Source organism: Procambarus clarkii, chromosome 31, assembly GCF_040958095.1.
Source record: "Procambarus clarkii isolate CNS0578487 chromosome 31, FALCON_Pclarkii_2.0, whole genome shotgun sequence".
NCBI classification, from domain to species: Eukaryota; Metazoa; Arthropoda; class Malacostraca; order Decapoda; family Cambaridae; genus Procambarus; species Procambarus clarkii.
The window spans coordinates 12,700,439-12,724,885 of NC_091180.1; the positions used below are offsets into that span (position 1 = coordinate 12,700,439).

At 42.1% G+C, this 24,447-nt stretch overlaps 1 protein-coding gene across 7 annotated transcripts in view; it reads left to right on the plus strand.

Moving 5' to 3' along the window:
- The window catches only part of fzy (cell division cycle 20 protein fzy), a 66,211-nt gene extending 49,904 nt beyond the window's left edge, over window positions 1–16,307 (plus strand). For all 7 annotated transcript variants that reach the window (XM_045743061.2, XM_069334354.1, XM_045743062.2 and 4 more), the window contains 6 exons: window positions 3,120–3,272; window positions 5,723–5,940; window positions 6,082–6,216; window positions 8,183–8,308; window positions 9,142–9,259; window positions 12,494–16,307. In XM_045743061.2, the coding sequence (XP_045599017.1) occupies window positions 3,120–3,272; window positions 5,723–5,940; window positions 6,082–6,216; window positions 8,183–8,308; window positions 9,142–9,259; window positions 12,494–12,672 (929 nt within the window). In that variant the 3' untranslated portion in view covers window positions 12,673–16,307. The remainder of the gene's footprint in view (window positions 1–3,119; window positions 3,273–5,722; window positions 5,941–6,081; window positions 6,217–8,182; window positions 8,309–9,141; window positions 9,260–12,493) is intronic.
- Window positions 16,308–24,447: the final 8,140 nt, after the last annotated feature.

Here is a 24,447-nt window from a genome sequence, read left to right on the forward strand (position 1 = left end):
GGTTCCGTGGCATTCTTCTGTTGATTGGAGATCACTGCAGTGTTATAGGCATTATTACAGGGGGGGGGAAAACTTCAATCTTAACAGCCCATCACAGCTTTTCACTAGGCATTTTGGCAGAAATCAAAGGGTAACTGCCTTACTGCTTTATTAGACATAATGAAGGGGGAACTCTGACGGGAAGACTTCCCTCTGTCGAGAGGAATACGATGCCACCAAAGGCACTGCTCGGAATGGTTCGTCCAATGAACGAGATAAAGGTCGATCCCAGGGGTAGTTTTTTTTCCCCCCTTTGTTGGAAAAGGAGGATGTAGATCTGACACCAAGCAGATGGAAGTACAGAGACCCATGAAGAAAAAGTACTGTAAATCTCCTAAACGAGTTTGTTTGACGGATGAAAATATCTACTCGTGCAACCCGGAGGTTGGCATAGATTGCCCAAGCTAGACTGACTTGGCTCATCAACCTCTCACTAGATCAACTACCCATCCCCTGCCATGTTGATTATGTGGCAGGCAGTATCAATGTACCTGTAATAGGTATGCTGTATTCCCACTTATGTTTGCTTTCCTCTAACCACAATTAATTTTTTTTTTTTTTTTTTTTTTAACAATAGTGTAATTTGAAATGTTTTAAAGTATGGTGATGCAGATATAAATATATAGGCAACAGTAATGAAGAAAACCAGTGATTAGATAATGTTAGATTTTTAGTACTGTCTACATTTACATGCCTCCCACCCTTCCTGTTCCCCCAAAGTTTTTTTTATCCATCCATTTTAGAAATTTGAACAGCTTGATAATGTTTAAATGCAAGTATTTTGGTCACTTAAAAGCAACTTGTACTGCCTATTGGACTAAAGAGACTTAATAAGAGTCTCGATGACCTCGGTTACTGCAGCATGTCGGAAATGACACCACACTAGGTATCTAAAAACTGTAGCTTGGAAAATTTATAGGTACAGTGGAACCTCGAGTGAAGTGCTCAAAATGCTCATAATTTGAGGCAATGAGCGTGCTGATCAATGACAATTTGTCTCCATTGGCGAGTGTTCATTTGATTAACGAGAAAACCACATGGTGCGTTCCCGCGGCTTCTCGCGCATTCTCGGACGCCTCTGACGATGCAATTTTTTTTTTTTTTTTTAAAGATGCTAATGATGCTGGGATGTAAAAGGGTCACTGCTTTGATGTTGCAAGGCATTGAATTGTTTTTGTAGAATAAAAAAAATAAAAAAATTTAAAAAAAGAACACATGTCAAAAAGGTTCGTTCAGTGTAATTACCTAAGTGTAGTTACAGGATAAGAGCTACGCTCGTGGTGTCCATTCTCCCCAGCACTCTGTCATATAATGCTTTGAAATTACTGACGGTTTTGGCCTCCACGACCTTCTCACTTAACTTGTTCAAACCATCTACCACTCTATTTACAAAAGTGAATTTTCGTATATTTCTCCGGCAGCGTTGTTTCGTTAGTTTAAATCTATGACCTCTTGTTCTTGAAGTTCCGGGTCTCGAGAATTTTTCCCTATCAATTTTATCGATTCCTGTTACTATTTTGAACGTAGTGATCATATCGCCTCTTTTTCTTCTATCTTCTAGTTTTTGCATATTTAATGCCTCTAACCTCTCCTCGTAGCTCTTGTCCTTCAGTTCAGTGTGCGCCAGGTTGGCTGCTCCATTATTAATAAATAAATGGAAATATACAAAACAAATTTAACACATTTGAAACAAAGAAAGAGTGTGATAATGGAGCAGCCTACCTGACAAACACTGAACGAACCTTTTGCTATATCAAAATTAAAAATAAAAAAAGTGAGCAAAGTTGTAAAAAGAACAATGTCAAAAAGGTTTGTTCAGTGTATGTCAGGTAGGCTGCTCAATCATTTAAAAAATCGAAAGTCATATTGATGTTTTTCAGGGGTGAAACGGATTATTTTTATTTCCAATATTTTAAATGGGGAAATTCGTTTTGAAAGACGAGCATTTCGCATGACGAGCTCGATGCTGGAACGGATTAAATTCATTAATCGAGGTTCCACTGTATTCTATTACAATGTTAAAATGGAAAGCCATAATGGGCTTGTATAAAGTGACCCATTGACTAGATTGCACAAGTAGATTGTTTACTAGATGCATTTTCTGGGGGGAGCCCCGTCGGCTCCCCGGAGCTTTACCGGCTGATATGCTAATGTCGGACTTTGGCATCAGTCATGTGTATGGAGTTCTAGGGCCTACCGGGGACCACGGCCAGAACCTGGCCCCCTCAGAGAGGCAAGGGGAGCAATGGCCTATAGAAACCCCCGTGTGGTTGGAAGCATTCTATGTCTGCCATCGACCGGGTCAAGCATCCAGAAAGGTAAGCATTCCAAAACAAACCCCTATTCTGGTGAAAATTGCTACCTAAAGCCGAACTAGTGGATAGAACTCTTCAACAGAAAACAAGGAAACTAGTATGACGTCATACGTCACCGCGCCGCTGTCTGCGCAGCTCCCCCCTCCCCGGGAGGGGGAAGGGGGAGCCCGAGACCTCCCACGCGGCTATCCACCCATCAGTTCTGAGGCTGGATGTCAAAACACGTGAAAAAAACGCCGACCGGAGGGAGGGAGGGTTGCCGGGAAGCCTCCGGGTCTCGCCCAGAAAATGGCGTTTCATTACATTCAACACTGGTTTTTTTGAAAGAAAATGCTAGTCTCATAAAAAAAATGTAATTGACGAATCTAAAATATTCTCGATTTGGCAGTGATTAAAATCTGAGGCAATCTACTTCCTGTCTACCCAAACAGGCTCCTCCTCCTCTATTGTTAAATAGAGGAGGAGCAGCATAGTATGAAGATCATTAAATGAAGAGCATAGTAATGCTCTTCATTTAATGATCCCATCCTGGTATTCATATTTAATCATGTTTCTGTAATGTACTCTGGCTTTCATTGGATTTTATTATTTACCTGTTATCTTAATGAGCTATTGTAACCAATTTTTGGCTGGAATGTAAGGTTTTAAATACAAAAGAAGAAAATTTGTGTAAATATTAATTTTAAACTTAATTAGTAAAAATTATTTTGGTGAAAAGCATTGCTTAGTGTCTTCACCATATAATTCCAAGTTGGTTTTCTTCAGATCTGCATTTGTTGGACTGGAGTGTTAATAACCACTTGGCCGTAGCTCTCAGTAGCTCCATCTACATCTGGAATGCTGGAGATGGCTCCATCACCCCCTTGGCCCAGCTTCAAGACCCCGATTATGTCTGCTCGTTGTCCTGGATCAAGGAAGGTGAGGCTTAATTAGTGATAAACATCTGTTATTCTAGTGTCAAATTATAGTCTAAAATGTTTCATCTTCCTACTAAAGTCCTGTTATGCATGAGGCTCGGTTCCTGAACCCATTATGTGTGTCTGTAACCTTTCCATCGCTGCCCATGGGATAGGTATGGGATGCATAGTAAATAAATGAATCTTAAAAACATTGTGCAGTGGTAAACACAAATGGTTCTCGACCAAATGTCTTTGGTTTGATTCACACGACAGGACAGATATTTGGCCACATTTGATTTCACATGATGTATCTGTCCACCTAACAGTTGATATGTATCCGATGTCTCTCGTTTGTTTCTCCTCGTGTGTTTTTTTTTTTCTCTCTGTAATATTATTCAAAAGTTGAATTTGGAATTTATGTAGTTCAATGCGTGGAACATTCCTATGTTCAAAATTATGAAGCACATATATGGTGACATGTAAAATATATTCTAATATCAATAAAGCAGTGTTTTTGTTATTACAGTATATACCCATGTTGTATATAACTATCTACATTTTTGTGCACCATAATGAACCACAAAGATAGTGTGTTGAGAGTTCATATACACGGAAGAAGTATCCAAGGTCAGCATACAGCCGACAGCTGAGTGTGGCAGGGGCTGTCCAAAATACATTTTTATATAATTTTAGTATCTGTGAATGGTTTTATATCTAGTTTTCTGCAGTAATAATATTCAATAGTGTGGAATTTGTATAGTTAAATGTGTGGAACATCACTATTCTCAAAAAATATGGGGGCTCATATATGGCAACACGTATATTATATTCTCTGATCGACCAGTGTTCTTGCTGTTATTGCGCTATATACCAACGTTATATATCGCTATCAACATTTATATGCACAATAAATTACTAATTAACAGTTCTGGTGGATATGTGATGAAATCAAAACACAGCATGAAGCCTCAAGCAGGCGACACCAGCAGTCACATGATGCAAGACAAAGCCTCCAATATTCTACTCGTCTCACTATGACTAGCTACAAAACCGATGTTATCAAATTCCTGTCACAAAATCTCAAATATGAATTTCAACAGGATTGTATTGTGAAGGAAAATTAGTTAGTTTCGTTATGCGTAAAGGCAGGAATTGGTGGTTGGGTGCTGTGTATTTACCTCATGCTGTTAATATCATTATATTAACACTGGCATTATACACCTGAATATTGTACATAGTCTTCATCACAGTCACGATCATCTATGATGCTATCGACGCAAAATAATTTGTTTCCTATTTTATTCATCATTACTAAGTGGTGCTGTGTCCCCTAGCGCTGCTCCTGCATGCACCAGCCTTGGTCGCTCTTTCAGTACTAAGACTCGCAGCCAGCATGGATGCTGACAAAAAAATTTCAAGGTGGCATCTGTTTACAAGAGTTCTGAGGAACTGAATGTGAATCCTGTTTACCTGCGGGAGTTTTGAATCACTCTCTATACCTAAAAGCGCCATATGGTGCTCTGTACACCCCCCATTGGGCTGGTGCTCCATACACCCCCCATCGGGCACCTTAAGGCGCTCTGCGCAGTGCAGTGGGTTAAGACATAAATTCCTTCTGTCAACCAACAACAATGTACTGTCATTGTGGCAGGGAAATTTTAGGAAATTAATGAGGATTAACTACAGTTCTACTACAATTATAAGTGATAATTAAATAAAGTAACACTACAACAGATTGTCTCTTCTTAGTGTGTATGCAATGAAACTAATTCAAGTAAGATTGAGTAGAAGTAGGTGGGGGAATTTCCCACAATATTCAATGCATTGAACGTTTGTTGCATGGCATAAAGTTACTTCGATTATATTTTATATCGTAAAATGCAGACTAGTTGTTTGTTTGGAAACTTTACCTTTGTGGAAAATTGGGAAATTATAACATAAATTATAAAAACTTAATATTAAGAGGAGCAGAGATTGAAATAAGTTGAGGTATAAATACACACAAAGGGATGAGGTAGCTCAAGCTATTGTCACACAGTTAGGGACAATGATTGTTTTCTGTAGCTGCATTGTGTTGCTAATAGACAACTTTAAAAATTAATATTATACAAAAAATTTACAATGTACAGCATTTGTGTCAAAAGTAAAGCAATTTGTCGAGTAGCTTCAGGTTTTCCACAAGTGGAAGGCCCGAGTTGACGGCTACACTTGTGCGGTGCCCAAGATTTCTCTCCTGGTCTTGCCTTCTATATCTATTATTCGGCATCCAAGAATAGATGGATCGAGAGTTGTAATTATAGTATAACACTATACTGCCTTAGTGTCTTCTGATAAGAGCATATAGTGTTGACCTTTGTTGTTTGGGGGGGGGGGTGATGACCCTAGAATCAGATGTGCCTAGCCTTTGTTTGTGTTGCATGATACCAATGAAACTTTCTATAATGCTTTTAGTTTATATTTTCCCCACAGGTAATATTTTAGCTATGGGCATAAGTTCCGGGGTAACACAACTGTGGGATGTTGGTCAACAGAAACTGATACGCACCATGGCAGGCCATATAAATCGTGTCACTACACTATCCTGGAATTCGTACATTCTCTCGTCGGGTTCAAGGTCAGGACAGATTTTCCATCATGATGTTCGTATTGCTGATCACCATGTGGCAACACTGAGTGGCCACACACAGGTTAGTTGATCAAAACTCTTAATACCTTGTAATGGAACTTCTCTATTTAAAATCTATAGCTGTACAATGTAATAGTATAAGTGTTCATTTAAAAAGTGTAGTTTGCACACTGTTGGTACTAAAGTACAGTATTATGGACAGGAAGTTTGTGGTTTGAAGTGGTCTCCTGATGGCCGCCTTTTGAGTTCTGGCGGCAATGACAACCAAGTTAACGTCTGGGAGCACGGCGCCACTACACCCCTCTTTACCTTCACAGAGCATCAAGCTGCCATTAAAGTAAGATGCCCACCAAACTAAGTAACTAACACATCTTTATGTGCATTAGATGCATGTTAAATCAATAAAATTTAACATGTAGCTGTTTACCATTGCTTCAGGCTTGCTGCACACTGTTGGAACTGTTGCAGGGTTGATGCCGATAGATATTCCTAACGGTACAATAATTTTAGTAGGTTTGTTAATAGTCTTTTGTTGTCAACTAATCTATTGTTGTTTACTTGTACATAACTATAGATTTATTGAGTTTCTTCGTAATAAGACATAAAAATCATAAGAAGTGTTTGGTAATGTATGACGGTACCAACTCGCTGATCACCCGTGTGGTAAGTGGAATGCATTGAAGGAAGAAATTGCAGGAGCCAAATTTATCCACCTTAAGAACAAATTGGTCAAATGTTGTGCTGAAAGGGGTAATAAAAGGGGTATAAATGGTTAGGATGAAGGGGAAGGAAGAAATAGATCTCGCTTCCCCAACGTCACTGAGAATTGAGTGCTTAAGAATATTGCAAAAAATTTTGCTATTTTCCAAATGAGGCAATACTGAGTGGTACTGTACTTGATTACAGTAAAGGCTTCCTAATTTGAACCTCAATAATCTGGATCTCTGGGTAACTTGGCCAAAATTTTATTGGTTTTTGTTTACTTAGTTTGAACTGTAATCTGAATTGCTGGGTTACTGAATGACAGACTGTGACCTTTGTTTATAATACAAACTTATTCTACGAACATAAACATTTATACAAATATTAAAACAATTTACCTCCATATAGTGGAGAGGGCTGTGATGGTTAAGTTAGGTGTATACATTTGCCCTTTCACTTTAGCTTAGACAGTGTATAACAACTACAGGTATTAAGTCTATGCTTGGTAATCTGAATCATATGGGATCCCATCTTCATTTGAGTTGGCTGAATTTTTTGCCATAAATAACCAAACACAAACATTTAATTTTTTGTACTGCAACCAACATGATTCCTGCAACTCCTGCCCAGTTGTTTCCGTCTGGTTGGTCCGAGAACTGTGTGTGTGTAATCTTATGACCCTAATTACTGTTAGGGTTAAAAAATCAAGAATTTGGAAAGGAATTAATTTGGGTTACCAGAATTGCAGTTACCAAACTCAAAGTAATTGACAAGAACACGGATAGAATACCAAACATAGACCTACAGTGTAATACGTCATGTGCATCTATATTACAAGTGAAATTGTTATTGCCACAGCTCACAGGAGGTGTCTTGCATCCCACTCCTTTGCTGCTATTCTGTTTGGCAATGTTGTGCACAAGTAGATACAACCTGAAGTGGGAAAAGGCCAAATTATGATTTTATAATAACTTTGTTGCAAAGTAAACACATAATTTGCATAAAACCAGGCAGTGATAATTAAAATAAACATGATAATAACCATACTTTTAAGGGTTAAAAATTATAGCAATTAAGTTTTGTATACGGGTTATATATGAGAACATTGTATATGGGTTATATAGTAGATTTCCCTGGTAAAATATGAGAGGACATTTTGTCAATCTGGCGGCCTGTACATACCTTGAGCAGACCATTCCCCCCCCCCCCCCCCTCCCTTTTCCCTTGCCCAGTCATAGTGTGATAAAACGAAGTGTCAGTCTGTAATTGAAATATTAACTTCCTATCTTTTTTCCTGCTTTAATACAAACTTAGATATTTTTATTTAGAAATACTGTATGTCAAGGTGGTTGTATTGCAGAAAAGTGTTGTTTATATTTTGCATGCATCATAAGAAGTTCCAGTAATACAGTATAGCTTGGCATTATCCCCATGTGATCAAAATTAGTGAGCTTAGTCAGTTGGATTTAATAATGGTAGGGGAGATACCACTGGTGGCGCATCTTTTATCTTTCGCTGACTAACTGCCAAGCCCCTCTGCACTTCATGAAAGTAAAAGATGGGACAGTGGTGAAGATGACTAACTTGATATTGTGTTTCAGGCAATAGCGTGGTGCCCCTGGCAAAATAACCTGCTGGCTACAGGGGGCGGGACGGCTGACAGGACCATCCGACTGTGGAACTGTACCACCGGCATGTGTATCAAGGATGTTCACACTAACTCTCAAGTATGTTTACTAATAAGAATTTGTAAACTAATAACCTTTGGTTATGTGAGGTACTTTTTACATTTGAGATATATACCTCAAGGTAAGATTATTATAAGAACGTCCCAAGTATAATTGTACAGTATAGCAGGCGAGACGTATGAGAGGACAAACTGGAGGAAAGGTGCCCAACCACTTGGACCATCTGAGATCAGAGGTCCATCCCGGCAAGAAGCGAGTTTATACCTATTCAGAATAATCTGTCGGTTTGCCCTGAAGGTCCTTGAGGAGTAGGCAGTTCTCAGTTAGGAAGATATTTCACTTTCAGTTGCTTCAGCCCTTTGTAATTTGATATCTGTCTTGACACCTCTTTCTTGAGAAGCTTTCATTCTGCAAGAATTCTTTATGTAATTAACACTAATCATATAAATTTCCTTGACCTAACTTCAAATTTCAGAACTTAAATCTTTTGACATAAGTTGGTCTTTTTCTATTTTCAAAACTGTGCATAAATTGTGAAAGTTTACAGTGATTTTTAGTGAATTAGAATCTTAGTCCAGGAATTAGTCTGTTATTCCTCAGCTATATGGTATATTTTAATGGGAATTGTATGCATTACCCAAGAAGGTTTAAAGTACCTAATTAGAGATCTCTTCATAAGTTTGAAGTCTCGGCATAAATTGATATTGTACAACACTAATTTTCTATTTAAATAGAAATTTAATTTTTCAACATGACGGTACAGTTTTGTTTAGCATCAAGATAAGCTTGCTTGAGTTGCATACACAATGTTGTATTGGGGGAAACATTCCTGGTGTGCTTTCAGGACTTATTATAGGAATATTGATTTCCAGGTTTCTTCTATATTGTGGTCATCGCACTACAAGGAGCTAATATCTGGACACGGCTTCTCCAACAATCAGCTGACCCTCTGGAAGTATCCAAGCATGGCCAAGTTGGCAGATCTCACAGGTAAGGGGCATCACATCACATAAATCATATCAGCTGTGATACATAACAGTAAAGTAATATTATAGCACTAATTGTTAGACTTGAAAAATTCTTAACAGGAGGATGAATTACAATATTTAGATGTACCTATTGTGACGATTGTCAATAGTCACGAATTCGTACGTAGTTAGCTTTTAGATAGTGGTATACTGACTAGCAAGGAATTCTTTTGAAATAAAGTTAAAACACCAATATTCCTAGGCCTAGTATAGCACACACGTGTGCATGTGTGATATTGTTTTAGGCCTAGGGAGGTTAGCTAAGGTTAGTTTAGTTTGTCAAAGTAACAAGTAAAAAAAAAAAAAAAAATTCCAGTTTGTCCAACTTGGTACTGTAGTTCAGATTTCTACTTTCTAATTTCGTTGTACATCAATATATATACCATGGTTCTCATGGTTACTATAAGTACTGTATCAGCTCGCTAATGCAGATTACATGGGGAAGGACCCCCAGCCGGATTATAACGTTTTCCGGATCAACGTCAGTCCAAAAGTGACCATTTCCAACTATTTTTATACCACAAACAACATAATTTGAATTGCCTTACCACATATAATTATAAAATATTCAACTAGAAACCTCACCTTAACTTGTTGTAGTTAGTCTTCTTGATTGATGCAACACATCTTGAAATTAAGAATTCTTGACAATTTACGTAACTTATTTTAACAACACTAAAATTAACACTTAAAATTACTTTAAATTACTGAAATGTATTTCAGGTATTTCTCTTTGTTTCCTTATATCAGAAACAGTACTAGTGCCTATATTCAAGTCCTTGGTAACACTTGAAGTCGACCGGCCACTTTCACAAAGTTGTATAACACGTAACTTGTCCTTAATTGTTAGGGTAACCTTTTTCCTCTTAACACCTCCAGAAAGATTGATGCTGCTACCAGACATAGTCTTGGCAAAAAATGTTCAAAGGTACTATGAAAACAAAAAAGTTATTTAAAAAAATATTTCACTAATGGCGCAGCACTGTGGTATAACACGAGGGACGGGAGTACACGGGCTGTTTGGCTTGACCAGGCCTGGACGGGTCCACTTGGGGCAGGCAGGCATGTTACGTAGGACACCAGGTGGAAAAAAAAAACTATTTTGGGAGCAAACTTCAGCCTGTGCAAATTCTTTTTGGAAACTTGTATATTTGTTGTTATATTATTTCTTTTGTTTTTGACTGATGAATTGTTTTAAAATTAATGGTAATTGATGTAGTGTATAGGCCCCTCCAGATCTCCCTTATCCCCCAGGCTATTCCCTAGGCGGTCTTTCCCAACGCTTCCCTCTCTCCTGACATCACCCACCCCCTCCTACACCACATGCCTAGAGCCTCAGCCGTACATGATTAATATAGAACAGCCCGACGCCTGGCTTTCTGATCTGGACGATTCATAGCTTGTCCAGCTTACTGTCCGGATTAGGTAGCATCGACAGCAAGTATACCGGCTCGGACTTCTTACCCAGCCAAACATCAGCTAGTACGGCTTCCATGGACATTTTGGCCGGATGGGAAGATAATTTTATCCGGCCATGAGTTTGGCCAGTTTAGGGCATTTTCTGGATAGACGGATTCCAGATTAGGTGTCTACAGTACTACCCAAACAGGAGGATGGGCCGAATATCGTGGTGACAAAGTATGTGCATCATAGAAAAATTTTGCCCCTGGATCTTTTGCCCCTATTTTCGGATGACGACTCTGTCCCAGGTCTGGCTTCTCTTGGAAAGGGATGTTCGAATGGTGTCTCTGGACCTCCGGGATGCCTATTGTCACGTATTGGGGTTCAGGGACTGGTTAGGTTTTGTAGTGAGGCGGTAAGGTTTCCACTTTCATGGCCTTCCATTTGGCCTGAATCTGGCACCTCGCATATTCACACGTCTCACCCAGGTCGTGGTGGCCTATCTGCATCTGCTAGGGGTTTAGGTTCTGGCCTACCTCAACAACTAGCTGGTGTAGGCTCCCAGTCGGTCTGCATGTATGCTCACCAGGGGTTTTGTTCAGATAGAACCACTGCAAGATTACATAGGGGGAAGGGAGATATCCACAAGACTGGAATAAAAGTAATCATCAAGCACACAGGTACTAGACCACACAACCAAAACAGCACACCCTGGACCATGGGGAAGACCTACCAAAGCCCACAAAAGGTGACACGCAATATGGGAAATCATTCATATTTGCAAACATATAATGCCTAAAGTCAAATCAAGAAATAGTCAAGTTCAAAAATGGCCTTCTAATAGAATCGAACTCCATATTTGATGCATTTACAGAAACCCACAAGAAAGACTACATGGATAGTAAAACATGGATCCCAAATTATACTCTATATAGATATGACAGAGTAATTAGGTCAAGTGTAGGAGTTGGTCTGTATATTAAAGAGGAATTGGCTTGCACAGAGCTAAACTCGACCAATGAGGTGGTAGAGGTACTTGGAATTAAGGTAGAAAATATAAATCTAATTACTATTCTAATATACAAACTGCCAGATGCAGCAGTTGAGGAATTCACTGAGCAGATAATGTACACAAAATAGACTATTCTTGATAACCTAGCAAACCCATACCAAATATTATCTATCTTAGAGGCTTCAATCTACCCAGTTTAAATTTAAAATAGTGAACAACAACATTATAACAGGAAATCAACCTGGAAATAATCACAGGTCAGAGAACTACTGAGATTCTGTGATAAATTCTCACTCAATCAGATGATTACAAAACCAACTAGGAATGAAAACAATCGGACATTAAGATCTCGGACACTACATACTTGGGCCACAAGATCATTGAAGTGCAAACTAACATTAATAACGGTATTAGGCCCCAAGAGAAACAACAAGCGAAAAGGGTTATTGAGTAAATTCCATAGACCAGGAATTCCATAGACTTCATTAAAACAAGAGTCCTCGGTAAGATATACATACTGTATTGTAGTCAAAATGACTGGTATTTGGTATAAAATGTATTTTTAAGTTAATATTTTTGGGGTGTGGAATGGATTAATTTAATTTACATCATTTCTTGTGGGAAAATTCGTTTTGGTGTATAAATTTTTGGTGTGCAACACGTCTCTGGGAATGGATTAGGATCGTAAACGAAGGTACCACTGTACTTCTAGGTTTCCTTTCCTGTCTCTCTCTAACTTTATTTTTTGTTGCTAAGCTATTAGTACCATTGTTATAATTTCAGGTCACACTGGTCGAGTACTGGAGCTGTGTTTGTCACCAGATGGGCAGATGGTGGTCAGTGCAGCAGCTGACGAGACGATCCGTATGTGGAAGTGTTGGGGAGTCGACAAAAAAGACAAGAAGCAGGCAGAGTCCAGCAAAAATCATCCTATATCAATGTTGGCCCGCACTATTCGTTAAGAAGTATACTGGTTCCAGTAAAGGTTATCCTGTATCACTACTGGCATGCACTGTACATTAAACTAACTATACCTGGCTAAATGAGCAGGTTGTGTTCTAGCCAATCAGATCTGATTTTTTCACCATTTGCGAACATTTCTTCTTTCTCGAGATAACATTGTGCAGCTAGTTTTGTAATTTGGTTTTATGATAGTGTCCATATTTTTATGTAAACTTTGTAAAAATTCATTGGGAGCTCTTGGGTATTTGTCTACAAAGTTTGTATTATTTTAACACAAATAATTGGCCAATGCCTTTGCTAGTGGTGCACTGATATTTTAATGAGGAAATTTATTTTTTGATGAAATACAAAAAAAAAAGATCTGGTCAGAAATGTGCTCTGTGCGTGCATGCATGCATGCATGCACGTGTGTGTGTGTGTGTGTGTGTTTTGTCCAAGTTCACTCAATTGGCAAAAACTGTTTCCAGGCATGTCTATCAATTGTTTAAATCCAGTAAATATGTTTTTTGTCCACTCCAGAAGATAGGTGTATTAACCATAGTAAAGCATATAAATTCCTACAGTATCATCTTGTCTATATATATTACAGGATAATGTTTTCACATGCTACACAATAAAGCAACTAAATATAAGACTAATAATCAAGTTGCATCTGTTGAAATGACCACCATAGGATAGTAAAAAAAAAAAGACAAACCATTACATTTAATTCTTTACTTTAGCTACGCCCACAAAACGGTGCCATCTGGCAGTCATTATCTAAAAACTTGTGCTGTGTGCCAGCTGGCAATCTGTTCCACATCCTCAATCTCCACATTGGCCTTCATAATGCTTGTTCACAATGTTTTTTTTGTACTTCTCATCTATTGTGCTACTTCTCTCTTCTTTCTCTCCATTGTCATAATTTGCCATAACAGTCATCCGTCTCTGGAGACCACCTTGTTCCTTGGTGTAGTCTGTGGTGAGAATGTGGGGACTGCTCAACAAAAGTTGACCCCAATAAAATGTTGGGGGGTCAACTTTTGGCCAATAAAATGTGGGAAACGGTATTTTAATTTATAATGTAGGTATAATAATATATAGAAAATTAGTTGCAGTATGTAACGACTCCTCTTCATTAAGCTGTCGACCTCTGAAGATATTTGTTTTTTCTTGTCAATTTGTTTTTTCACGTTCATCAGACAGCTGGACTAAAGGAACGTGGTCCAGATACTTTCACCCGTTTTTAGAGGGAGGACATTTGAAAACAGCAATGGAAAGCTTGTCTTTGTCCTTAATTAATTCACATTACATTATAATAGCATACCTATCATAGATACAATTCTCTTTTGGGTCGGCACACGTTGTTTGAGACTTACGTTGCTCCTATATCTTGTTCTAAGTAAGTATATGCTTCACTCTGTGGTTGGCTAGGGTGTGTGATGCCTTTTCTTGTGTTCCTTGACCATTGCTGGAAGGAGAAAATTTTAGATTGATTTGACAAGCAGTGAAGCAATGGGAAAGTTGACAATATTGCCTGGTTGGTAACCTTGACTCTGACCTCTCACACCGTCTACCCTGATGGGTGTGAGAACTTTAAATTAATACCAAAGCTATTTAAATACCTTTTGCTATAATTTTTAGGACCTTACAAATAATAGGGGGGTTGCTGTGGACATTGGCATCAGCCCAACCCAAGTTGAGCTGTTTTATATAACTATTGTAAAGCTCCTTGGACAATACACACACACACTCACACACTTTATGGCGAGTCCTTCAACTATTTGTTCATCCTTAATAACCTTATTCATATAGTGGCATCTGGAACAAGATATGATTGCCTGGAACTTGTTGAAAATTAAAGGAGGCTGCATTCCACACTTCCAATTACCTACACCGAAGAAAATTTCCCTTCTAAGCCTTGCCACTGAAATTCACTACTGTAGACCGTTTCCCGAGCTTGATGATGGCCAAGTTTGAATGTTCTACTTGGACTGTTGGCCACGCGCAGTAACTTCCGCGTGGTGATTTTGTCCACCTTCACTGGTTATTTGAAAGTGCCAAGCTATTCTGAAGCCCTACACTGAAGACTTCAATGTGCACACAGTCTAGGGGAGACCACCAAAGTATGCCCCAGTATCCAGTTTGGAAGCCCAAGGTTAATTGACCTGCCTTGAATATTCCAATTTAATTATAAACATAGTGTGCAAACACTTAACCCATTTGATTTTTCATTGCATTAGTACCAGTAGGAATTTATAGGTTTCCCCAGTAACAATATTGGTAATTTGCCCTTGGTAGATAATACCTTAAACTCTCGGCCAGTACTCTTAAAGCACGAGATTCCATTCAGGTATGCTGGTTAATATTTTTAGTTCAGTGGACTAACAAGTTTTCAACAGAGAATGTGTTTTACATCATTATCCTCACTAGAAGGACCAAAAGTATAGAATTTGTCCTTCATTTCTGAAAGGTAAGTATTGCATTTAGCTTGGTTTTTGTTAACTGAAATTGTGCACAATCCCACACAGTCGCACCTGACGTGACATTCTCAGTACCAGTGTCTATATCCTTGTTCCTTCGTGCAACTTGCTTAGACATTTGAGGGGGAATGGGTAGTTTTGTAAAGTCTCTTTCAGATAGATGTGACAGTCACTATAAATGACTATCCCAGACGTCTTGTATCTTCAAACACTAGACTGTAGAGCATCTGAAACGTAGGCCAAACAAGTCTACCTGCTGGTTGGAGTATCATGGGAGCCATCACTGGTGGCCTGTAACAAGGAGGGTACTGGGGTTGGTCTTGGTAAATGAAAAAAAAAAAATGTGCAAACCAAGTTGAAGTGGAGTTTATATGTATGTATCAGCATTGTTGAATTCGTGTTGGTATAACAGAGATCAGAGCCACAGTGGGAAGTTGAATTGGCAGTTGTTAAAGAACTCGCTTGGTATTTCTATAAAGCAAAATTTCATAGTCATAAATATAAAGAAAAAAATCAGTAATGCAACTTAAAAATTTGCAATCGATTGGTTTGTAATGCTGGTATGTTTTCATTTGCTGTGATTGAAAATTTTCTTCTTGTTTCTTGGTTGTTCGGTAGAATAGAGTGGTGACTGCTTCCTTAAGAATAAACTGACAGCATAGACTTGTTTTTTCCAGGTTCTCAGATGCTCCACAATCTAATGTTTGAAAATATATACAAAATCTAGAGAAGTTGCTTATAGTGGCAGTCTCCTAAAATATCTGAGGAAGAGAGAACCAGCCCCCTCAAATGTCGTAAAGATGCACAAGCAAACTATGACGTAGTAAGGGAGCTAGATTGATAGACTGGGTAGAAAACGAGAGCCTTGTCATACAACTTATATTTCCATATATCTTAAGAGAGCAATGTACAGTACATGTATATACATACTAATAATAAGATATAGATGAAACAGTCCATTTATTTTATGTTGGTACATAATTATGAATGGTTGATTGTGTCGTGAGACTTCATGAGCAGTAGAAAATTAAAGAGCAGCCAGATCTTGACTTGATTTATAAATGCTCATATTTTTTATGAATGTACATTTTGCACAGATTACAAAACTTGATATATTTAGTGTTTTAAACCTTTAATGTATTTTTTTTATTGAATAAAATTTTTATAAAACATTTTTGTTCTTTAAACATTTTTATGGGGTAGGTTGACACTTGCCGGAGAAGTACCCCCTCACTGTCTGGCCCGTTGCCGCCGTGAGGGGGCTTGGTGGGCAGCTGCCGGAGTGTGATGCTCCATGGGTCAGTTCTCTGTCCTTTTGCAGCCTTATGCTCCTGCTGCTGCCTTTACCAATTTTGCCAGGCCCCTTTTCCTTTTCCTCGTGTTTCATTTTTCTCCCCCCCCCCCCCCCTCTTCTATCAAATTGTTATTTCCTGCCGACTTTTTCCCTGTTTTGATTATTCTTTCGACCTTCTTTTGTTTTGACGCCCGGGTGTTTGAGGAGGCATACTCTTGCACCCGTAGAACTGTAGTACCCAACGTCTCGAGTGAGGGGACCCTTTTATTGTTAATCCTCCTTTCATCATTCAACCCGCTCTCGACGGATTCACGGTTCTTAACCACTGCACTGCGCAAAGCGCCTTTAGGCGCTCAGAGAGTTGTGGTTTTTGTTTTTTAATTTGGCTATATTTTAATGTTTTTTAATGTTTTCATTACTATTTGTGTTTTGAAATGGAAATAGTTGACATTGGAAACATTTTGACATTAAATTTACCTGAACATTTGTAAAAATAACAAAAATATGTCCTTGTCAATTGCACCAAGACGTTTTCGCCGAAAATAGGTGAGCAGTGCAAGGGTTAAGGTGGCGCTTGTGGGGCGTATACTCACGACGTACCCCTGGGGGGGCCCCGGCAATATTGACGATAGCTTCTTGTTGGGTGTCCTGTCTCTAACTGTGGCTCCATGGTGTGTGTGGGGGCACATTCGTTAATGAAAGTTTTTCCTCGTTTTCATGGCAGATAATGTTTCCCTTGTACCTTCTCAGGCTCGTGGGGTGGGCGACCAAGCCCCCGAGTCGAACTCTGTTGGAAGACCAGGCCCTGTAGGCCCCGACGACCTGACTACTTCCCTCAGCTCCCCTCCCTCCCTCTGGGGTAGGGTCGAGTCCCCAGGCCCCAGTGGTAACCACCTCGTCCCCTGGCACAGCTTCGTTTCTCATTGTGACTACTGCGCCATTTACCCCCCCCCCCTCTCTCTCTCTCTCTCTCTCTCTCTCTCTCTCTCTCTCTCTCTCTCTCTCTCTCTCTCTCGGGGTTCTCAACGCCGTTCCCGCCACAGCCGCACTCGCAAGATCCCTTCCCGTAATAATACTTAAAATGCTTTGTTTGGTCCCGCTACGTTGCCTAAATACTTTGATCTCCACCATCTAGATTCTACTCGTCCTGATGATTTCTACCATCATAAACACCTTGTTGATTCAGTAGATGCCTCTGTTACTTTTAACTCCACCAGTTATGGTACGCGTGTCGTCACTGCTCGTTCTCAGAATGCAGCTACATACTCGCTTAGCCGCTTTGTCCTGTATTGGAGAGATCCCTGTTCGGGTCTCAAAAAACGCTCGATTAAATGCCAGTGTTGGCACTGTTCTCCTCCCACACCATGTTGCAACTGGTGTTCAGGACCTCAAAGATTGCCATGAGGATATTAAACATATCCTCGAAGCCCAAAGCCATTCTGTCCTCCAGGTGGACACGTTTACTCGACCCCGTTGTGGTCATTGCCGTCAGCCCCTTCGAGTTGTAAAAATCACCTTTGATAGTAAGGCCCTTCCGCCCTCTATTATTCTTGCTGGTGCCAGATGTTCCGTTCAGGAGTACATTCCCTCTCCTAGACTTTGCAATAAGTGTTGGAAGTTTGGGCACGGTGTCTTCAAATGCACCAGTACTGTGTATCTGTGCCCCATGTGTGGGGACGATAGTCATTCTAAGTCCGAGTGCACTTCTCCCCAGGCTCACTGCCTCAATTGCGGTGAAGCCCTTCCTACCTTCTCACGCTCGTGTATGCACTACAAACTCGAGGAAGCTGTCTTCAACTTGGAGCACCGTGATCGTCTGTCTTCCTGAAGCGAGATGCCAAGTTCGTCTTCTCACCCCTTTCGCGGGCATCTCCTACGCTTGCGTGTTGCGTTCTACCTCTCCTTGTCCTTCCCGTCTTCCTCAGTCTCGCAACCGTTTCCAGGCCTTAAACCCGACTACACCCACCACCACCACCTCTATTCCTTTGCCTCCTGCCCCAGATGGTCTCCCTCCCAGTTCTCCATCTTGGGTTTCCCCCCTTCCTACCCAGTCCACCATATCTCCCTTGTCTTCTTTCCCATCTTCCCCCACTCTTTCTTCCTGACCCTTCCCCCAGTCTCTTGATCCTCCACGCCACCTGTCTGTGGCGATATCCATCATCCTCCCAGCAATCTTTGTGTTGTTCGCTCCCATTCCTCTTCTCTTGCCGAGACCATCGAGTCTCACCCGGTACGTTGTTACAGGAACGCGTCTCTTCGAGTCAGAAACGTAAGCCTGGCTCCTCTCCTTCCTCTCCGGAAGGGAGCAGGTCAGCCGAGCAGACAGCACACTGGACTAGTGATCCTGTGGTCCCGGGTTCGATCCCAGGTGCCGACGAGAAACAATGGGCAGAGTTTTTCACCCTATGCCCCTGTTACCTAGCAGTAAAATAGGTACCTGGGTGTTAGCTGTCACGGCCTGCTTTCTTGGGGGTGGAGGCCTGGTCGAGGACCGGGCCGCGGGGACACTAAAGCCCCGAAATCATCTCAAAATAACCTCAAGATAACCTCTGCAACGGGTAAGAAGGTTTCGCTTTCTTCCTCACCCCCTCCCTCTGACTCTGTCACTACATACCCTCCCATTTCAGTGGTTGAACCCCCTGTCCCAGATATGGAGGTTTCTTTCGCCCCCGATTCCCTCTCGGTTGCTGCCCTTGTTGAGGTGCACTCCCTGACTTCTGCCCCCCCCCCCCCCATCCCTCCTCCAGCTGTCCTTGCCTGCCCCTCTGTTGTCTCCTCCTCCTCCGGACCCCGTCAGTCCGCCTCTGGTCTGTCCTCTCGCTCCCTTCCCTCTATCCTTACTGAGTTTACCCGTGCCCCCTAACCCGATTTTTCCCGACCCTGATCCTGAGATTCTTCAATAAACTGTGTTCTTCTATACCTTTATTTCTTTCTTGTTCTCTGTTACTGTCCTTTCTCTTTGGTAATGTCTATTCTTCAGTGGAATATCCGTGGATTTTATGCCAACTTCCATGAACTCCAACTTCTAATTACACAGTTTTCACCGCTTTGTGTTTGTCTCCAGGAACCAATGCTTGGTGCTCGCCCTGGTCACTTTCGTGGTTATTCCTTTCTTTCCCCATCCCCCCCCCTCTTGATGGGGCCCGTAACTCTACTGCTCTCTTAATTCGATCTGATATTCCCTTCGTCCCCCTACTTCTTCCGTCACCTATCCATTGTTCTGCTGTCCGTGTTTTTGTGGATAAATGGTATACAGTCTGTTCCATTTATCTCCCCCCAAATGTCCCGCTTTCCCTTCCTGATCTTAAGCACCTCCTGGACTCCTTGCCAGAACCGGTGCTCCTTTTCGGTGATTTCAACTGTCGACATTCCCTCTGGGGTGATGTTCTGACAAACACCTGAGGCCGTCTTCTCGAACCGTTTGTCCTCGCTTCTTCTCTATCTCTTCTGAATTCTGGTGAGCCCACTCATGTGGACTCTCGAACTCGCACCCTTTCCTGTCTTAATCTTTCTCTCTGCTCGTCGTCCCTTTACTTAGATTTCAAGTGGCAGGTTCTTGATGACCTCCATAACGGTGATCATTTCCCTATTCGAATTTCTTTTTTCTCTTTCCACCCTCCCCTCTCTTTCCCTACGTGGCAGTTTGCCAAGGCTGACTGGAGCCTATTTACTCTCCGTGCTACTCTCTCTGACCTCTCCTCTCTGCCTCTTCCTCGCGCCCTCCTTTTTTATGACATTGTCTTCAACGCTGCCCTCGGCTCTACTCCTCGCTCTTCTTCCCGGGGCACACGGAAGTGCATTCCCGGGTGGAATTCGGGCTGTCCGCTGTAAGCGTGTAGCCTGGAAGAAACACCGCCGCCGGCAGACGGCCGATTCTTTTAATTTGTTTCGGAAGGCAAGTGCGGTGGCCCGTAAGACCATCAGTACAGCTAAACGTGAGAGTTGGAAATCTTATGTTTCCACCATTACGTCCGATACTCCTCTGCCACAGATCTGGAAGAAGATCTGCAAGATTGCGGGCAAATTCATTCCAGATGTCTCGCCAGTTCTCCACCCTTATGGTACTCTTGTGGCGGATCCAGTGACGATCGCGACCGAACTGGGTTCCCACTTTTCTTCTGTTAGCTCTGGTTCTCATCTTCCTCAATCCTTCCTTCTTCGTAAGCCTGTTCTTGAATCTTATCCTTTAGATTTCCGCACTTATCTCCGCCTTCCCTATAACGATCCTTTCTCTCATTTTGAACTTCAGTCTGCCCTGCCCCTCTGGGGATCTACGGCGGTGGGCTCAGACGACGTTCATTATGAGATGCTTCGCCATCTCCCTCCGTGCACGTCTCGGTATTTACCGAGTCTATATAACCAGGTCTGGGAGTCGTCGTCCAACCCTGAGGATTGGCTTGATGCCGTTGTACTCCCTATTCGGAAACCAGGGTGTCTTGGTACGTCCCCTAAGGACTTCCGCCCTATTCTCACGAGTTGTGTTTGCAAGCTGTTTGAGCGTATGGTAAATATCCGTCTGATGTGGTTCTTGGAACGCCATCACCACCTCTCTCCTGCTCAATTTGGTTTTCGCAAGTGCTGCAGCATGACTGATGTCCTGGTGAACTTGGAAGTCTATATTCGTACTGCTTTTGCTGCGAAGACCTCTGTTGTTGCTGTCCTTTTTGACCTGGAAAAGGCTTATGACACGACTTGGAGATACCATATTATGTCCCAACTTCGTTCTTTTGGCCTTCGTGGTAATCTCCCTCTCTTCCTTCAAAGCTTTCTCTCTCGTCGTACCTTTCGAGTCAGGCTTGGTACCACTCTCTCTGCCTCTTTTCGGCAGTGTGAAGGTGTGCCCCAAGGTAGTGTCCTTAGTACTATTTTCTGGTTGCCCCTCAATGGTCTTTTTTCCTCCCTTCCTTCTGGTATCTTCTCCGCTCTTTATGTTGACGATCTTACTCTTTACTGTCAGGGTGATGATTCACCTCTCCTTCAACGGCGGCTTCAACTTGCAATTGATGTCGTGTCATTTGGGCCACCAATCATGGCTTCAAGTTCTCTACTACTAAGACATGTGCCATGACTTTTACTCGGAAAGCGGGTCGTTTTTCATCCCTCTTTGTCACTTTATGGTCATCCCCTTGAGTACAAAGATTCCACGAAGCTTTTGGGGTTATTCTTTGACACTCGTTTGTCTTGGTCGCCCCATGTCTCTTACCTCCGTGTTGAATGCTCTAAGGCCCTTAACCTACTTGAGGTTTTGTCCCGTACTTCTTGGGGAGCGGATAGACGCACGCTCCTCTATTTGCATTCCTCTCTCATCCTGTCTGAACTCGATTATGGTTGCCCTGCATACTCTTCTGCTTCTCCTTCTACTCTTCACCGTCTTGATCCTTTGCTTTTCGTTCAACTGCTACCCTCAGCTTGTACGCTGACACTGGCTTTCTCTCTCTCCAGGACCGCCGTGATCGCTACAGTCTTCGCTATCTTGCGTGATTCTTACAGCATCCTCACTCTCGCCTCTATCGTGCTTTGACTTTTACTCCTGTAGTTCCTGTTCCTCTTCACCACCTTCCTCTTTCTGTCTGTTTGTCTCGCTTACAAGATTCTCTTTCGGTTTGTATTACTAATGTTTCTCCTCGTATTGTTCCATTCTTGCCCCCGTGGAGGGTCCCCCTTCCCAAATTTTGTACTTCTCTGACCTGCATCACTAAAGCTTTTACCCCTCCTACAGTTCTGAAACACCTCTTCCTTGAGCACTTTTCTTCTCATTCTCACTCCGTTCCCATCTTCACCGACGGGTCAAAGTCTGCTGACGGTGTTAGGCTACTCTGTTGTTTTTCCTGACCACACTTATATGTGTTGCCTTCCTCCGGAGGCTAGCATCTTCACAGCAGAACTTTGTTATTCTCTCTGCTCTTCGTCTCCTGCTTTCCCGGTGTCAATCCTCCTTCGTGGTGGTAGTTGACTCTCGTAGTGCCCTCATGGCTTTAGGGTCCTTTAATCTGGTCCATCCGGTGGTCATCGAGATTCAACATTGGCTGTTTCTTATCTCCAGTAAATTTAAGTCGGTTGCGTTTTGCTGGGTTCCCAGCCATGTTGGTATCTCTTTAATGGAGTGTGCAGATGCTGCCGCTAAGGATGCTATCCGCATTTGTCCCATCTCCCGGTAACAAACTGCGTACTCTTAAGAGTCGTGTGTCCCAGTGGCCTTCCGCCTGCCACCGTAACCAGCGGTGGGAAACGGCTCAGGCTAGGTTACGTATTGGCCATACCCATTTAACTCACGGTCACTTAATGGAGCACCGCCTTGCTCCTTATTGTCCAAATTGCATTGTCTCTCTTACGGTCGTGCATAGCCTTGTTAAATGTCCTGACTTCCAGGACGAGCGTGTGTCTTGTTTTCCGACCGTCCCCCGCGGTCACTTGTCCCTCGATAGAATTCTTGGCGACTCGGATACTTTTGATATCGTTCGCCTTATGCGTTTTTGTTCTCGTATTGGTATCCTTGGTGATATTTAGCGCCCTCTGATTATCCCACACATTTGATGGTGCTACATAGCCTTCCCGGTTTGGTGCCTTCTATTGATATTTACTTACTTGCCGGAGAAGTAATGGTGGGGTGGGACAATATGGGTGGGCTATGTGATGTATTTATGTATTTCTTCCTTGATGTCATTGGGTCATAAATCTAATTTTTAATGTATCGATGCTTGTCTTTCTTGGACCCCCTCAAAGGTCTTGTCTTGTAGTGGTGAGGGGGGGCTCACGTATGACTCCATGGGGGTTTGGCTCGGTCCCCATCTCCTGCCCTTCTCCAAGTGTTGTACACCACCCCAAGCCTGGCCCCTCCAGTGAGTGGTTTGGTGTACATGCTGAGGTGAGAGGGAGAAAGAGGTCTTTGCACCAGTGTAGGAGAATGTATTGTGGCTACCTATGCAGTTGGGCGTCTCGGGTATAAAAGGGGAAAAACGGGGGGGGTGGCACTGCTTGACATGACTTCAACTCGTGCATTGGACAGTGCTCAGCCTTCTTTGTTAACCCTGGTCAATGGTATCCCTTGGTTCAAAGGCTCAAACTTTTAGAGTGCTTTATGCTTATGAAACACAAAAACACTTCTCAAACTCGGACTCGGAGGCAGGCGACCAGGCCCCCCGAGCCAGACAGTGATGGAACAGGAACATCAAGGGAAACGGCACCCCAGGCACCCGCTCTAATGACACAGGCCTCAGTTACAGTAGCACCACAGCAAGCATCTGCACCAGACACTGAACTTGAAGAGAACGAAGAGCTGGAAGTCACCTCCATCCACCCAGTACCCGCAGTCATACCAGGCAAAGTAGACAGAAGCAAACCCTGTTACTGCCTCTTTATTCCCCAGGGTGTAATCTTCAATGGCAACAGCAATACTAGGAAAACCCTGGCCATAGAATGCAACCGCCGCATCTCCAACAGGAACAAAACCATATAATGTTCGTCCACTATGCCACAGTGGAGCGATACATAGACCTCTCCATTCTGAACATAAATCACATCGACCCAGTCTTCAGGGCAGAAAAGATGGTACAAATCGACTTCTCTACCGCAGTCGAAGACCCAGAAGGAACTCCGATGCCAAAGTTGGCACTCGGATATTTCAAGCGAAAATATAACATCATACCACCATAGTCACTACCGAATCCCAGTTAAAAGAACGAACAGGTCAAACAACATCATAGGGAAGACGCCTCCTACAAGCAGTCTCCGTGGTGTAGTGGTAAGACACTCGCCTGGCATTCCGCGAGCGCTATGTCATGGGTTCGTATCCTGGCCGGGGAGGATTTACTGCGCGCAATTCCTTAACTGTAGCCTCTGTTTAACACAACAGTAAAATGTGTACTTGGATGAAAAAACGATTCTTCGCGGCAGGGGATCGTATTCCAGGGACCGTAGGATTAAGGACTTGCCCGAAACGCTACGCGTACTACTGACTGTACAAGAATGTAACAACTCTTGTATATATCTCAAAAAAAAAAAAAAAAAAAAAGCCAGAC